This window comes from Stenella coeruleoalba, assembly GCF_951394435.1.
Source record: "Stenella coeruleoalba genome assembly, chromosome: 2".
In the NCBI taxonomy this organism is placed as follows: Eukaryota; Metazoa; Chordata; class Mammalia; order Artiodactyla; family Delphinidae; genus Stenella; species Stenella coeruleoalba.
Window position 1 is genome coordinate 84836413 of NC_137147.1, and position 17628 is coordinate 84854040.

General features: G+C 40.7%; 1 protein-coding gene across 3 annotated transcripts in view; it reads right to left on the reverse strand.

The window, feature by feature from the left end:
- Positions 1–12631, reverse strand: part of EHD4 (EH domain containing 4) — a 91022-nt gene extending 78391 nt beyond the window's left edge. For 2 of the 3 annotated variants that reach the window (XM_079913730.1, XM_079913727.1), the window contains exon 1: positions 12319–12625. In XM_079913730.1, coding sequence (XP_079769856.1) covers positions 12319–12554 — 236 coding nt within the window. In that variant the 5' untranslated portion in view covers positions 12555–12625. Of the gene's footprint in view, positions 1–12318 lie in introns of all 3 variants that reach the window. The other variant, XM_079913728.1, reaches the window with a different exon arrangement.
- Between the last annotated feature and the right edge of the window lie 4997 nt (positions 12632–17628).

The following is a 17628-nucleotide window of genomic DNA, read 5'->3' on the forward strand; positions in this document are numbered from 1 at the left end:
TTTGAGAAAATTGAAATCATATCAAGCATATGTTCTGACCATAATGCTGTGAGATTAGACATGAATTACAGGGAAAAAAACAAAAACACATGGAGGCTAAAAATACGTTACTAAATAACCAATAGATCACTGAAGAAATCAAAGAGGAAATCAAAAAATACCTAGAGAAAAATGACAATGAAAACACGATGATCCAAAACCTATGGGATACAGCAAAAGCAGTTCTAAGAGGGAAGTTTATAGCTATACAAGCCTACTTCAAGAAACAAGAAAAATCTCAAGTAAACAATCTAACATTACACCTAAAGGAACCAGAGAAAGAAGAACAAACAAAACCCAAAGTTAGAAGAAGGAAAGAAATCATAAAGATCAGAGCAGAAATAAATGAAATAGAAACAAAGAAAACAACAGCAAAGATCAATAAAACTAAAAGCTGGTTCTTTGAGAAGATAAACAGAATTGATAAACCATTAATCAGACTCATCAAGAAAAAGAGGGAGAGGACTCAAATCAATAAAATTAGAAATGAAAAAGGAGAAGTTACAACAGACACCACAGAAATACAAAGCATCCTAAGAGACTACTACAAGCAACTCTATGCCAATAAAATGGACAACGTGGAAGAAATGCGCAAATTCTTAGAAAGGTATAACTTTCCAATACTGAACCCGGAAGACACAGAAAATATGAACAGACCATTCACAAGTAATGAAATTGAAACTGTGATTAAAAATCTTCCAACAAACAAAAGTCCAGGACCAGATGGCTTCACAGGTGAATTCTATCAAACATTTAGAGGAGAGCTAACACCCATCCTTCTCAAACTCTTCCAAAAAATTGCAGAGGCAGGAACACTCCCAAACTCATTCTATGAGGCCACCATCACCCTGATACCAAAACAGACAAAGATACTACAAAAAAAGAAAATTACAGACCAATATCACTGATGAATATAGATGCAAAAATCCTCAACAAAATACCAGCAAACAGAATCCAACAACACATTAATAGGATCATACACCATCATCAAGTGGGATTTATCCCAGGGATGCAAGGATTCTTCAATATAGGCAAATCAATCGATGTGATACACCATATTAACAAATTGAAGAATAAAAACCATATGATCATCTCAATAGATGCAGAAAAAGCTTATGACAAAATTCAACACCCATTTATGATAAAAACTCTCCAGAAAGTGGGCATAGAGGGAACCTACCTCAACATAATAAAGGCCATATACGACAAACCCACAGCAAACATCATTCTCAATGGTGAAAAACTGAAAGCATTTCCTCTAAGATCAGGAACAAGACAAGGATATCCACTCTCACCATTATTATTCAACATAGTTTTGGAAGTCCTAGCCACGGCAGAGAAGAAAAAGAAAGAAAAGGAATACAAATTGGAAATGAAAAAGTAAAACTGTCACTCCTTGCAGATGACATGATACTATACATAGAGAATCCTAAAAATGCCACCAGAAAGCTAGTAGAGCTAATCAATGAATTTGGTTAAGTTGCAGGATACAAAATTGATGCACAGAAATCTCTTGCATTCCTATACACTAATGATGAAATATCTGAAAGAGAAATTATGGAAACACTCTCATTTACCATTGCAACAGAAAGAATAAAATACCTAGGAATAAACCTACCTAGGGAGACAAAAGACCTGTATGCAGAAAACTATAAGACACTGATGAAAGAAATTAAAGATGATACCAACAGCTGGAGATATATACCACGTTCTTGGATTGGAAGAATCAATATTGTGAAAATGACTATACTACCCAAAAGCAATCTACAGATTCAATGCAATCCCTATCAAATTACCAATGGCATTTTTTACGGAACTGGAACAAATAATCTTAAAATTTGTATGGAGACACAAAAGACCCCGAATAGCCAAAGCAGTCTTGAAGTAAAAAAACGGAGCTGTAAGAATCAGACTCCCTGACTTCAGACTATACCACAAAGCTACAGTAATCAAGACAATATGGTACTGGCACAAAAACAGAAACATAGATCAATGGAACAAGATAGAAAGCCCAGAGGTCAACCCATGCACCTATGTTCAACTAATCTATGACAAAGGAGACAAAGATATACAATGGAGAAAAGACAGTCTCTTCAATAAGTGGTGCTGGGAAAACTGGACAGCTACATGTAAAAGAAGGAAGTTAGAACACTCCCTAACACCATACACAAAAATAAACTCAAAATGGATTCGAGACCTAAATGTAAGACCGGACACTATAAAACTCTTAGAGGAAAACATAGGAAGAACACTCTTTGACATAAATCACAGCAAGATCTTTTTTGATCCACCTCCTAGAGTAATGGAAATAAAAACAAAAGTAAACAAATGGGACCTAATGAAACTTCAAAGCTTTTGCACAGCAAAGGAAACCATAAACAAGACAAAAAGACAACCCTCAGAATGGGAGAAAATATTTGCAGACGAATCAACAAAGGATTAATCTCCAAAATATATAAACAGCTAATGCAGCTCAATATTAAAGAAACAAACAACCCAATCCAAAAATGGGCAGAAGACCTAAAGAGACATTTCTCCAAAGAAGAAATACAGATGGCCAAGAAGCACATGAATAGCTGCTCAACATCGCTAATTATTAGAGAAATGCAAATCAAAACTACAATGAGGTATCACCTCACACCAGTTAGAATGGGCATCATCAGAAAATCTACAAACAACAAATGCTGGAGAGGGTGTGGAGAAAAGGGAACCCTCTTGCACTGTTGGTGGGAATGTAAATTGATATGGCCACTATGGAGAACAGTATGGAAGTTCCTTAAAAAACTAAAAATAGAATTACCATATGACCCAGCAATCCCACAACTGGGCATATACCCAGAGAAAACCATAATTCAAAAAGACACATGCACCCCAATGTTCACTGCAGCACTATTTACAATAGCCAGATCACGGAAGCAACCTAAATGCCCATCGACAGACGAATGGATAAAGAAGATGTGGTACATATATACAATGGAATATTACTCAGCCATAAAAAGGAACGAAATTGAGTCATTTGTTGAGACATGGATGGATCTAGAGACTGTCAGAGAGAGTGAAGTAAGTCAGAAAGAGAAAAACAAATATCGTATATTAACGCATGTATGTGGAGCCTAGAAAAATGGTACAGATGAACCGGTTTGCAGGGCAGAAGTTGAGACACAGATATAGAGAACAAACGTATGGACACCAAGGGGGGAAAACCGCGGGGGTGGTGTGCTGAATTGGGTGATTGGGATTGACATGTATACACTGATGTGTATAAAACTGATGACTAATAAGAACCTGCAGTATAAAAAAACAAACCAAAAAAACAACTAATACTAAACTTTCTTTGGGTTATTTGTATGGAAATATGTTAATATAACTGTTTCAGACATTACATGAAATTTCTAAAAATCTTATATGTTCTGGGATAATGTTATGTCATAATTCTAATTACTTTAAAATGTATATCTCAGAAATAACTAAATTTCCTTGTCAATTACATTATTATGAACTTTCATCAAATCTTTAACTGTGGTCATTTTTAAGTCTTTTGTCATTTACAGACAGTTCTGGGTGTACTCTGATGCTTTTGCAAAAATGTTCCTATAAAAGGGTTTCATCTTCAGGGAATTCATGGAAAAGACTCTGACAAGTACAGGTTTCTGGTAACTGACTATACTGCTGAATTGAATGAATGAGCATTTTCAGAACTCTAATGGAAAACTGATGAATTCATAAAAGTGCTAACAAAAGATCAAGATTAAAAAAAATTAATTACATGGGACTGAGTGTACTGATGAGGATGATTATAATTTTTGTGACTTTCTGTTTGAATTAAAAAAAAGACCCAACACAGCCATAAATAAATAAATATTAAAAGAAAAAAAACTCACTGGATTTTCCAACTTGAATATTGGGATTGAAATAAAAACATATCAAAATCAAAAAAAAAGAAATTAACACATTGTAAATCAACTATATTTCAATTAAAAACTGGGAAAAATATTAAAAACAATGTTCCAAGCTTTATGATAGAATATGATGCAAACATTATTTTTGAAGATTACTTAATGACACCAGAAAAAATGCATCATATCATATTAAGTGAAAAAGGCTGTTTATTAAACTGCATTTATTGCATAATCCCCAGTTTTGTAATCATGACTTCTATGTCTTCTTCTACGTCAGCTGCTAAAAATGTGAACAGATGGAGCTTGGACCATATGCCATGTAAGGTCCACCACAGTGAGCCTCTCTCTTCAGGCTTGATGGTTCTAGTGTCATGATTCCATCAACTGAATATTCGTGTAGCAACGGCTCTCTAATGTTTCCTGGGGGAGGCTGCCTAAGAATCACCTTGAGATACAGTTTATAAAAACAAAAAACAGATTTCTCAATCTCATCCACAGAGATTCCAATTCATAAGGTCTGGGATGAAGCCCTGGAATCTGTTTCCGAAGGTGTCCTGGTGATCCTGACCCACAGACAGATCCAGGAACCACAGCTCTCTAGTTCACAATTTTCCAAGGTTTTGAAAAGTACATTGAATGCCTTTTAGAAGTAAGCTTCTAGATGTCACTTCTCCTAATCCTCGGGTACCGCTGCCCTTTGTCAGGTAGACGATGTAATGAGTGAATGAGAGGCCAACCTACGGCGTCTCACCGAGCTGACTGATGCTGCCAATGCCACACTCAACCTGGCCGGTACCCCCCCACGCCCCCCAGAATCCTTGCTCCAAGTCCTGCCTCCTCTTGGGCTTCTGAAATGCCAGCCGCTCCCCCTCCATGGGCCCCTTCCATCAACTTCTAACTCTGCTGAGGCCATGCTCATCAACCAAACCTCCGGAATGCCTGTGACCAGGGCACGATTCCTCGCCTTCAGTGCCCAGCTGCTGAGAGTTTTCTATATTTGACGCTTCACCTCCCACTCATTCCTCAACCCTCTGCCACCTGGCTTCCATCACCACCACCTACTGACTCTTACCAAGGTCACCCTGGCTCCTGGTGGCTAATCCACTGGCTCCGTTTCCCCAAGGCAGCTGATGCTACTGACCACCCAGCCCTCGTTCCCTGGCTTTTGTAGGGGTCGTCTTCTGTTTCACCCGTCTAGCGTCCATTTCCCCTATCTGATAGCCGTGCCCTGAGAAGCTGCCTCTCCCCACCCTTAGTCCGTGAGGTTTGGGGGCTGACCACCCCACTCCAGGCACGGGTACTTCATTCCCCTGGCTCGAGAGACTGGTGCAAGGATGGGCAGACGGCCAAAGTTAAGCCAATAAAACTCAAACCTGAGACTTTCCGTGAAACTATGGGGAAAGGGGTTCTCTCTTTTCCTACTGGGGTTGCTGAGCCGGCAGAATGTGAGTCTGGAATTAGAGAGGGTCTGCCCACCCCACGAGGAACTGCCTGAGAAGGAAGCCAGCATGAGGAAGGCAGCAGAGCTGAGACAGCGAGTCCTGATGGCACCACGTGGGGTCGTAGGCCAGGCCTGAAGCCAGAATAGCCTGGTTCAAACAGTTTTGTGAGAAAAGGTATACTTTTTTTTTTTTTAACAGATTTTATTTTTTAGAGCAGTTTTACGTTCACAGCAAAATTGAGTGGACAATACAGAGGTTTCCCACACACCCCCTGCCTTGACATATGCATCGCCTCCCCCATCATCAACATCCCCCAATAGAGTGGTGCGCTTATCACAACTGATGAACCCACCCTGACACACCATTATCACCAAGAGTCCACAGTTTACATTAGGGTTCACTCGTGGTGATGTACATTCTATGGGCTAAGGTATGCCTTTTTACTTAAGATTTTTTTAGTTGAATTGCTGTCACTTGCAAGCAAAACAGCCCTAAGATGGCTCTGAACCATCATCCTCCCCTGGCATTACTCCACCTACCTGGTGACATTTTCCCCAGCATCTCCACAAGCTCATCTTCCTCTCATTCCAGACCCATATGTCTGACCCCTCACGGACTCTACACCTGGGTGTCCACTTACGCACAGGCTTAAATCTAAACTCGTAAGTATGCCCCTACTCTTCCTCCTCTTGTGTCCCCATCTCAGCAGATAGCTCAACCACCTACCTGGTTACCCAAACCTGGGCCTCATCATTGACACTTTCTCACTTTCCCTTCCCTGTCTCCTTGGGGCAGCGAATTCTGGCTCATTCCGTAGGGTTCAGCTTTTAGGCTGTATCCTCAGGGAGGCCTTTTCCAACATCCGAACCTGCAGGAAGGGTCCCTCCTATGCACCCATCCCAAACTGTGCTTTAGTGTCACAGCTCTTGTCACCCAGAGCCCTCACAGTTTGATTCTTCTCCATAGTCTGTGATAGCTGGACCCATCCTTGAAATCAATAGTATTTGAGTAAAGAAACACTAGGCTGTGTAGCTATGATCTTATATTGTATATTGTAAATAAAGTCTATTGTTTGGTGAAAATTAAATATTTCAGTATCTCGGCGAGATCTGTAAAAGGTATGGTACTTGACACACACTACTATGATTTTCAGGGGTCCAGCACTTGAATGGGGGTGAGAACCACTCAATTGGACCCACAGTGTTTCCCTAAAGGAACTTTTTAAGATTATTTTTGATGTGGACCATTTAGTTTTGAAGTCTTTACTGAATTTGTTACAATATTGCTTCTGTTTTATGTTTTGTTTTTTTGGCCCCAAGGCATGTGGGATCTCAGCTCCCTGACCAGGGATCGAACCCGCACCCCCTGCATTGGAAGGTGAAGTCTTAACCACTGGACCACCAACCAGACTGCCTCCTAGTGAGTGCCTTCACTTCTCTTTAATAACTGAGTCTAGAGCCTATCAAAGGAATGGAGCAGAGCTTTGTCCTTAAACAAAATCTATTTCCCCCCATTTTTGAAAACTGGGACATTTGTCTGCTTCCAATTTTCTGATACTTTGCATATCCTTCATAATTTCTTACAAATCACCAAACACAGTCCTTAGAGCACAACTGCAAGTTCGTCCTATAAGGGCCTCCCATCTATCTATCCAACCGGGTATTTACTCGGTCTTGCCTGTGCCAGGCCCTGGAGAGCTCCTCGCAGTCTGGGTTTGAGTCCCTCTCAAACATGGCTGGGCTCCCTTTACCATTCCTGGAGCATTTTCTTTGAGAGAAAAGGAGGAAGCAAAATAATAGCTGAGTAGTTCTGCTTTCTGTTAATGTTATAGCAAGAGTTCCAAGCAGTGAGCCTATCACTTCCTGATTCTTTTTCTTGTTCTAATCATACCTAAAAAGGCTTTTTTATTGTCTGAGGCATTTTTGCCCTCTCAGCCCACTCACTCCAGCTTCTTAGTGCTTTGTACTGTCCATAAACCTTGTTTTCACCCTTGTGTGTAGAACCCCTGCTCCCTTTTCCCCTTTTCCCCTTTTCAAGCATTTTATAGGAAAACATCATACCTTGATTTTACTAGCTTAAGTGTTATGAAGAATGTACATTTATACACAGACAAGACCATACAAGGGAACAAGCGTAGGGATGGTGCAATGGCTATTTGTACTCCTTTTTTCTCGGGTCTGCTCCTTAGTTCCTTCTGTCCTTGTGTTCTTTCAGCTTATTCCCACTTTTTTTTTTCATTTGTTTTCTTTCTGGCATCCATTTTTATTTTAAATTATTGCACACAAATGCAGAAATTACCTGACTAGCACTAACTGCAGAATTTATAGAAAGTAAATAAATCACAGGATGCTTAATACTGAAAGACTGAATTGTTTTATATTTTTTATCGAGATATAATTCATACGCCATAAAATTCACATTTTTAAAAGGCACAATTCTGTAGTTTTTAGTATACTCACAGAGTTGTGAAACTAATACCACTATCTAATTTCAGAACATTTTTATCACCCAAAAAGAAACGCTGTACCCATTAGAAGTCACTTCCTATTCTTTTTTGCAGTGTGGATATCCAGTTGTCCCACCATCATTTGTTAAAAAGAATATTTTCCCCCATTGAATTGTCTTGGAACCCTTGTAAAAACAAATTTATCATAGATGTATGGGTTTATTTCTGGACTCTCAATTCTATTCAGTTGATCTAGATGTTTATCTTTAGCTAGTATCACACTGTCTTGTTTACTGTAGCTTTGTGGTAAGTTTTGAAATCAGAAGTATGAGAAATGCAATTTTTTTTTCAAGATTGTTTTGGCTATTCTGGATCCCTTACACTTCCACGTGAATTTTAGGATCAGCTTGTCAATTTCTGTAAAGAAGGCAACTGGGATTTTGCTAGGGATTGCCGTGAATCTGCAGGTCACTTTGAGTACTTCTGCCATTCTAAAAATATTAAGTTTTCCAATCCATGAACATGGAATGTCTTTTTTTTTTTTTAAGGCTTTCTTTAATTTCTTTCAACAAAGTTTTATAGTTTTCAGTGCATAAGTTTTACATTACTTTTGTTAAATTTATTCCTAAGTACTTTATTTTTTAAGGTGCTATTATAAATGGAATTTTCTTAATTTCATTTTCAGATTGTTCATTGCTAGTGTATAGAAATATAATTGATTCTGTATATTAATCTTATATCCTGACATCTTGCTGAACTTGTTAGTTTTAAGAGTTTTTTTAAGGCTTTTCCTAAATCTTTAGGATTTTTCTACATACAGGATCATGTCCTCTGTGAACAGAGATGGTTTTACTTCTTCCTTTCCAATCTACATGCCTTCTGTTTCTTTTTCTTGCCTAATTTCCTTGGTCTCTACCCTTTAAAAGCCTATATAGCTTCCTGAGTGACTTCCTTTTTTTTTTCCTTATTAGAATAAATTTTTTGAGAGAACAGGACAGGGTGTAGGAGGAAGAGAGAAAGTGGAGCTCTTAAAAATCAGAAGTTGTGGGCTTCCCTGGTGGCACAGTGGTTGAGAGTCCACCTGCAGATGCAGGGGACACGGGTTTGTGCCCCGGTCCGGGAGGATCCCACATACCGCGGAGCGGCTGTGCCTGTGAGCCATGGCCGCTGAGCCTGCGTGTCCGGAGCCTGTGCTCCGCAACGGGAGAGGCCACAACAGTGAGAGGCCTGCGTACCGCAAAAAAAAAAACCAACAAAACCAGAAGTTGCAGTTGTGTGGTTTGAATGGATTTCTGGTGAACCTCACATCCTCTCAGGGGAAATGTCTTCCTTCATAGCACCTGGGCCCAGGGACTTTTCTGGGGGAATCTCTGAAATCTGTTTTCCTCAGGTTTTGGACATAAGCCTGGCTGAACCCAATATCCAGCCTTCCTTGGCTGTTAAAGAGTCTACCATGACATGGCCACTTCCCCCGTGCCCATCTCTTCTCCTTCTCTGGTCAGTTCTTTCCTGCTGGTCAGAGGCAGAGCACCAACAGTTCCTCCCATTGCATCCTCTGTCTTCTGAGAAATAAAACTGTCAACAAGACAATAGGCTGTTTGTTTCTACCTCCAAAAGACTTTGACAAACATCTCCTGAAGTTCTGGGCCAGCTTTGTGACCCATGTGAGGAGAGTCCACCAAGACTCTCCTTCTATCCATCCTCCTCCTCACACTTGAGTCCTTCATGGTGATCTTCCATGCAGGAATGAGCACAACTTCTTGACACTCAGGTTCTCCATCCACCCCATTTAGGAGACCTCTTCATTAGAACACAGCACACACTTAATTTCTTCACTCTTGGTGAATGTCCTGGCTCACCATGTTTCAGTGGGGCTCTTAGTTCATCCCAGTTATGGGACAAAAGGAAGCAAGAGTAAGGTTTCATCAAGGGTGTGGAATGTACATCAAAGGTCTTGCTGAGTGGCTTTACAAGGAGAGAAGTTTCCCTCCATATCAGTGAAGGTTCTGTGTTACCAGTGACCTCTTGGGATATGCAGGAAGCCAGGTAGATAAGAATCTCTGACTATGCAGATAGGTGCACCCCATAGTCAAGTATGAGTTTCCAGTGCTCACTGGCTAGAAGCAAACCACCCAGGCACTGAGAAAAGACAGCCACGGATGCAGGCATGTTCCAGGACTATCAGCACCCTGGGCCAACACCTCTGGCCCCCAGTTCCAGTGCAGGACTCTAGAGGGCAGCTGCCCTTTTGTTTGGGGCTTTCCTCCCAGAAGCTACATCTTTTCCTCCTAGCTCCACTCTGAAACCAAACTCCCGTCTCCGGTGCTCACCAACCTTCCTGTCTACCCTGATTTTCTTCTACCCTGTCTACCTCACAGGTCCACTTTTGTGCCTGCTGCCTAACAATAAAGTCACTTTGTCGTTCGGGAAGGTCTCAAGAGCAAGTGACTTCCTGATAAGGTGACTCCTCCCTCACCCTGGTGTTGCACATGGGGCTCCAGTGCCTCCTGAGAAGTAGTTCATTTGGATGGAGTTGCCAGACCTCAAAATCCATCTTTAAACTATGCTTAGCTATTCCACAAAGCTCCCCCCAAATGATGAAACAGAAAAACAGTAAACTGAAAAAAAGATCGATTCATGTTCCTGTGGGTTTGTTCTCCTGCCTTTGGCTTGCTTACTATCCAGGCTGTGGGAGCAGAGAGAGTGCCTCATCACATCCGGGTTGACATAGTATCAACCATGGCTCCCTAATCACACAATAAAGCTCTCATGGCAAGGACAGATGGGAGGAACTACTCAGGGTGCTGTGAACATGCCACCGCTAATGTCTGAGACTATTGTAACAATGCTTACCTTCTTATCCTTTATTTGTATATTTCAAAAAAAAAGTCCACCTACCACTCTTGTACCACTTGGTCATAATACTTCATTGTCCCACATACTTAAAAACTGGTTAGTATTACTGAGACCTTAAATGTATTGTGCCTCATCTTTCAAGGTATCAGTTACTGTAATATTTCTACGGTTCATTTTGAGTGTCTTAGGTGACATATTTAATATTGTTTTCAGCTTACTAATAAGCACCAAATAGAGCAATTTAAAATTATTTTCTTCCATCTTCCTTCACATTCAATTTACTGCCTAGAACTATATTTCAATATAGTGTATTTGTTTTACTGAATTCATTCATAGTGTATCTGCAGGCCTATATTTTCTGTAGTGACAACTACTCTATTTGTGGGAACTATTTAGGTCACTGGAAGGGAGAAAAAGAGGTCACTACTTAATAGAAATGGCATGTATCCAAATACCAATGCAGTTTTCTGAACACCTGTTGAACATCAATGATGAAGAGACTGTTACAATTTCCAAAACCCTGGATCAAAACCTTAAATGATTACTTTGTTTCAACTGACACAGTTTAACCCAGGAAAACAAGTCTCCTAACCAAAGAAAGTGAGTCTTAATATGCCAGCTGCTTTAAAAGTAAAATAGCCTCTTCAAAAAGCTATCTGTTACAATGTAAATGATTTCCCATCAAAAATCACTAGGAAGGAGCTATACGATTTGAATGTCAAGGCATGCACAGTAACTGTTTGCTTTTGGAGACACAGCGAGCATGACAATATTTTCAGCTGTCAAGGGTGAGGGAGGAGGGACTGACCCACCTAAGAAATGGAAACTAACGAATAGTAATATGACACTCCCCCTTAGTTCCACTGGGCATCCGCTGGTGCGGCGCCTACACACAGCTAACTTCCTAACGCACGGTAAAGGGAGGCTGTGCAAGAGCTGAATGAAGGCGGCCTCTCTACCCTGTCCCCCGAACTCTGTGGTGGAGGCGGCGTGCAAGGACCGCAAGGGAAGGGGGAGTGGGCAATACCCTCTACTGTTGCCATTCATTCTTTCTTTCTTCCTTTCTTTCATTCATCCAACAAATAGTTATTCGCGGGGCACTGTGCTAGGGGCTTAACTTTCCAACTTTGACTCAATAACACATTCTGTTACCACACACCTCCGTCCCCATTTCCAGCCGTAGCCCTCACTAGCTCATCAAGAAGGTGCTTATTATAACCTCGCTTTCCCTCCCTTCCCCGGGTTCCCAGGCTAGGGTGACAAGATAATGCCAGCCAGAGGAGTGCCTTTCCAAAAGCAAAGAAGGAGGGCTCGGAGTACGCAGACAGGGGCGGGGGGCGGTTTCGAGGACCCTCCTGGCTGCGTAGGGAGAGCCAGCCCCTACTTTGTCGGCCGCGCCCCGGCTGGGGCTTCGGACACCCGGGCACCGTGCTCGGACGGGGAACCTGAGGTCACGCCGATACTGAAGGAGGAAGCAGCGGAGACGGGGTTCCTCCAAGGGGAAGTGTGCGCTGCAGGAAGCCCGAGGGAGGCGGGAGGCTGGTGACAACGAGCACACACGTGGGGAGGACCGCCTCCACCTAGGTGGTAGGGACAGGTTCGCAGGCAGGGGTGAAGAGCGGGCGGGGAGGGTTACCTGATGAACGTGGTCTTGCCCGTGCTGTACTGGCCCACCAGCAGGATCATGGGCTTGTTCTCAAAGTCGGCGTCCTCCAGCGCGGGCGAGTGGAACTCGTGGAAGCGGTACGCCTCCTCCAGCGGCAGCACCTTGCGCAGGTAGAGCGAGCGCAGGCCGCCCGTCACCGTCTGCACCGCGTCCGCGCCGCCCGCTCGTTCGCGCCCGCCCGCCTGCCGCCCCAACCAGCTAAACATCCTGCCGCCGGTCCGCCCGTCCGCACCCCGCGCTCGCCCTCTCAGTGCAGGTCCAGCGAACTGTCCCCACTCCGGACTCGACCCTCCCCAGCTCGCACTGAGCTGCCCAGGCCGCCCTAGCCACCGCCCGAGCTGGCCCCGCCTCGCGCCGTCTCAGCCAATCCCCAGTATCTACGTCACGGGAGCTCGTTCACTATTCAGAAGGGCTCTCTCAAGTCCTTCCTCATTGGGCTGCTACCAGCGCGGGTGGAGGGCCCAACCAATGGGGAGGAGGTTCTTAATGAATTATTGATGACGGAGCCCTCTGGAGGACTGGGAGGGGAAGAGGGTGTTTCTCGAAACCACCAGCGCACTCTGGCCAGGTGGCGTCGGCTTCCGGGCAAATCTGAACTGGTAATAAAAGAGCCTCCGGAGGCTCCTTAGTCTCCGGGAACGTTTACTCATTCCAGCCCTGTGGACGTCGATGCTGGGGACAAATGTTCAGAAAGTTGACAGGCAGGTTCTTTCTACCTACTGGCAGGTTATTACACACATTTTATTGGTGAAGAGACCCTGACTCACGGACACAATTGACAATATTTGAAGTAGGGGAAGTAGACTTCAATTTACTTGGGTATATGTTTCTCCACACTGCCTCCACTAAATTCTGGGTCGATTGAAGACCTTTTGCCCTTAGTTTTCTTTATCTGATTTTCTGTAAATTTGAAGATTTAGTTATCCTCATTATTACAACCTCATTGCCACATAGTAACATAAAAAGACTGTTACCGCCTAGCTGTCTCTTTTTCAGGTGAAAAGGATACATCTAAATTGAGATTGGGAGAAATAATCAGCCATCACTTTTGGTGTCCTAGGTTACAGTTTTAAAATGTCTCAGTTGTTTCAGAGCATTTCTCAAATGTGGTGGAGGGGGGCACCTGCATAAGAATAACCTGGGATACTTGTTAAAAATGCAGATTTCTGGTCATCACCCCAGACCTACTGAATTAAAATACTGAAGAGGGTTGGAGCTCAACAACTACCCCCAGGTGATTCTGATGTATCCTAAATGTGAGGTAATAGGATCACAACAGACTTCTCACATTTGATAGCAATGCAGTCTGATTCAGTGGGTATGGGATGGGACCCAAGACTGCATTTCTAACAAGCCCCCAGGAGATGGATCTGCTTGTTCATGGATCAAGCAGATCCATGTGGTGGAGAGAACAGGATTTGGCATCAAAAGACCTGGGTTTGAATTCTGACTATATAAATTAATGGCTATGTGATCTTAAATGCAATGAGTTGTCTCTCTGCCTCAGTTTTCTTGTTTGTAAATTGGGAATTCCTTTGGAGTTGTGTGGATAAAGTATTTAGATGGAGCTATGTGTGACTAAGGAAGTGAAAAGAAAGCCAAGGGAAAATGTAGTTAGATATCTGCCTCATGTCAAAATAAAGATTGAAGTGTAAAAATAAAATGAAACCATAGACCTGCTAGAAGAAGAACTACTACTTCAGAAGCTACTGAAGATTTGTAAAATTTGGAAGGGAAAAGCTTTTCTAATCAAAATCAAAGATAGAAATTATGAAAAAAAGAGTTGATAGATTTGTCAACAAAAAAGTAAAGGCTTCAATTTTTTTTAATACATACAAACAAACCCATATAAACATACTCTTGCCATGTGATCCAGAATTTGCTCTCCTTGGTATTTACCCAAATGAGTTGAAAACTTATGTCCACAGGAGAACTGCACACAAGTGTTTATAGCAGCTTTATTGATAATTGCCAAAACTTGGAAGCAACTAAGATGTCCTTAACGAGGTGAATGGGTAAGTAAACTGTGGTATGTTTAGACAATGAAATATTATTCAGCTAAAAAGAAATGAGTTATCAAGCCAGGAAAAGACGTGGAGGAAACTTAAAACTATATTACTAAGTGAAAGAAGCCAGTCTAAAAAGTCTACATACTATATTATTGCAACTGTATGACATTCTGGAAAAGGCAAAACTATGGAGACTGTAAAAAGATCAGTGGTTGCCAGGGGTTAGAGAGGAGGGAAGGATGAGTAGGAAGGGCACAGAAGGTTTGAAGGGCAGTGAAACTATTCTGTGTGATAATGTAATTGTGGATACATATAATTATACATTTGTCCAAATCCATAGAATATATAACACCAAGAGGGAACCCTAATGTAAACTGTGGATTTCGGGTGATAATCATGTGTCAGTGTACGTTAGGTTCATTGATTGTAACATATGTAACACTCTGGTGTAGGATGTTGGTAGTGTGGGATGTTGATAGTGGGAAGGCTGTGTTGCAAGGATAAGGGATACATGGGAACTCTCTGTACTTTATACTCAATTTTGCTGTGAATTTAAGACTGCTCTAAAAAAATTCTATTAAAAATAGTATATATAAAAAACCAAACAAATCCATAAACAAAAGTAAAGGGCAAAAGACAAATTGGGTAAAATATTACAGACATATGTGATATACATATTTAATTAAGGACATTAGAACTTTAAAAAGCTACTATGAAGTTATTAAGAAAGAAATGAATAAACTGAACACCACATTAGACAAATGAGCAAAGGACATAGACAACTAAAAAAACTAATACAACTGGCTAGTAAACATTAAATGATGCTGATCTCCATTAATAATCAAAGAAACAAATTTAAAGTGATGAGATAACATTAAGAATGGCAGACTTTTATTTTTCTAAGATGATGCCTAATGTTGGCAAGGGTGTATGAAAAGGTACCTTTTCATACATTGCTGGAGATGGTGTAAATTGGAACTTCTCTGGAGTCCATATTTATCAAAAATCTTGAAAATGCACATTCAAGACTTCTGCTTCTCAACATCATACTTAAGGTGAAATGACTGAAAGCTTTCCCTCTACAATCAGGAACAGGGTAAAGATGTCTGATTTTACCACTTCTATTTAATATCCTACTAGAGGTTCTAGTCACTACAATAAGGCAAGTAAAAGAAAAGGTATCTAGATTGGATAGGAAGAAGTAAAACTCGATTTGCAGAAAATATGATCATCTATGTAGAAAATTCTATGGAATCTACAAAAAAAGCTTGCAGAACTAAGTGAGCCTAGCAAGGTTGCTGGGTATAAGACAAGAACCTGCTGTATTTTTATATACTAGAAATGAATAACTGGACAATGAAGTTAAAAAAAATCAATATCATTTGCAATAACATTGAAAATATTAAACACTTAGGGATAAACCTAATTTAAAAAATGTGCAAGGTCTATACACTGAGAACTACAAAGCATTTCTGGGAGAAATAAAGAAGGTCTAAATAAATGGAGATATATACCATGCTTGTGGCTCACAAGACTCAATATTGTTAAGATGTCAATATATATAATATATATATAATATTATATATATATAATATATATATAATATTAAATATATAGATTTAGTGCAATCCCGGCAGGCTTTTATTTTTGTTAATTGACACGCTGATTCTAAATTCACATGTAAATGCAGAGGACCTAAAATAACTGGAACAACTTTGAAAAATAACAAAGTTGGAAAACATACTACCTAATTTCAAAACTCATTGTAAAGCTACAGAAATCAAGACAGCATGGTATTGGTATAGAGATAGACTAATATATCAAAAGAACAAAATAGAGTCTAGAAATAGACCCACACATACATGGTCAATTGATTTTTGACAAAGTGCAAAGGCAATTCAATGGATAAAGGAAATTCTTTTCAGCCAATAATGCTAGAACAGTTGGACATCCATATGTGAAAAAATGAACTTTGATCTCTACCTTGTACTATATGTAAAAATTATCTCAAAATGATTATAAACAAATGTAAGACTTAAAGTTATAAAACTTCTAGACAAAAACATAGCAGAAAACCTTTGTGACCTTATGTAGGGAAAGATTTCTTAGATGATACTAAAAGCATGATCCATAAAAGAAAAAAAATTGATAAATTGGACTTGATCAAAATTAAGAACTCCTGGCCTTTGAAAGATACTGTAAAGAGAATGAAAAGACAAATCACAGACTAGGAGAATACATTTGCAAATTACATATCTGATAAAGGACTTGTATCCAGAATATATAAAGACCTCTTAAATCTCAATATCAAGAAGACAGGGAGTTCCCTGGTGGTCCAGTGGTTAGGACTCAGCGCTTTCACTGCCGTGGCCTGGGTTCAACCCCTGGTCAGGGAACTAAGATTCCGCAAGCTAGGTGGCGCAGGGGGAAGAAAAAAACACACCAAGATACTGTTATATACCTATTAGAATGCCTGAAATTAAGTCTGATTATACCAGTTGTTGGTGAGGATGTGGAACAACTGGAACCCTCATTCATTTGCCAGTGGCATGTAAAATGGTACATCCACTTTGGAAAACAGTTTGGCAGTGTCTTAAAAAGTGAAGCATACACCTACCACATGACCCAGCACGGGCGGAGCAGAGGGAAGGATTACAAAGGGCATTAGAAGAAGACTTTTGTTGGCCTGAAGGATTTACTCATTACCTTGATTGTGGTTATGGTTGACAGTTGGATATATCTGTTGAAACTCAACAAATTGTGTAGTTTAAATATGTGCAGTTTATTGTATGTCAATTGTACCTTTACTAGTTGTTAGAAATGCTCACACTTCTCAGGAATTTTATCCTGAGGGAATAATGAATGTAAAGATTTATCAAAGGAATGTCTATCAGCATATCATTTATAATAGTGAAAAGCTGTGACTAGTTGTCCCCCCATGAAGGACTAGTTAAGCAGATGATGGATTCCTATGCAGTCTCTGAAAACTGTTATATGAGTATTAATGACCTGAGAAAATGCTCAGAATATATTTTTAAGTGGAAAAAAGCAGATTACAGAAGTGAATCCATGTAATTGCTATGGCAAACAGTATGGCAGTTCCTCAGACAATTAAAGACAGAAGTACCATATTATCCAGCAATCCCATTTTGGGGTATATATCCAAAAGAATTGAAGATAGGGTCTCTAAGACATATTTGCATACTCATGTTCATAGCAGCTCCACTCACAATAGTCAAGAGGTGGAAGCAACCTAAGTGTCGATTGATGG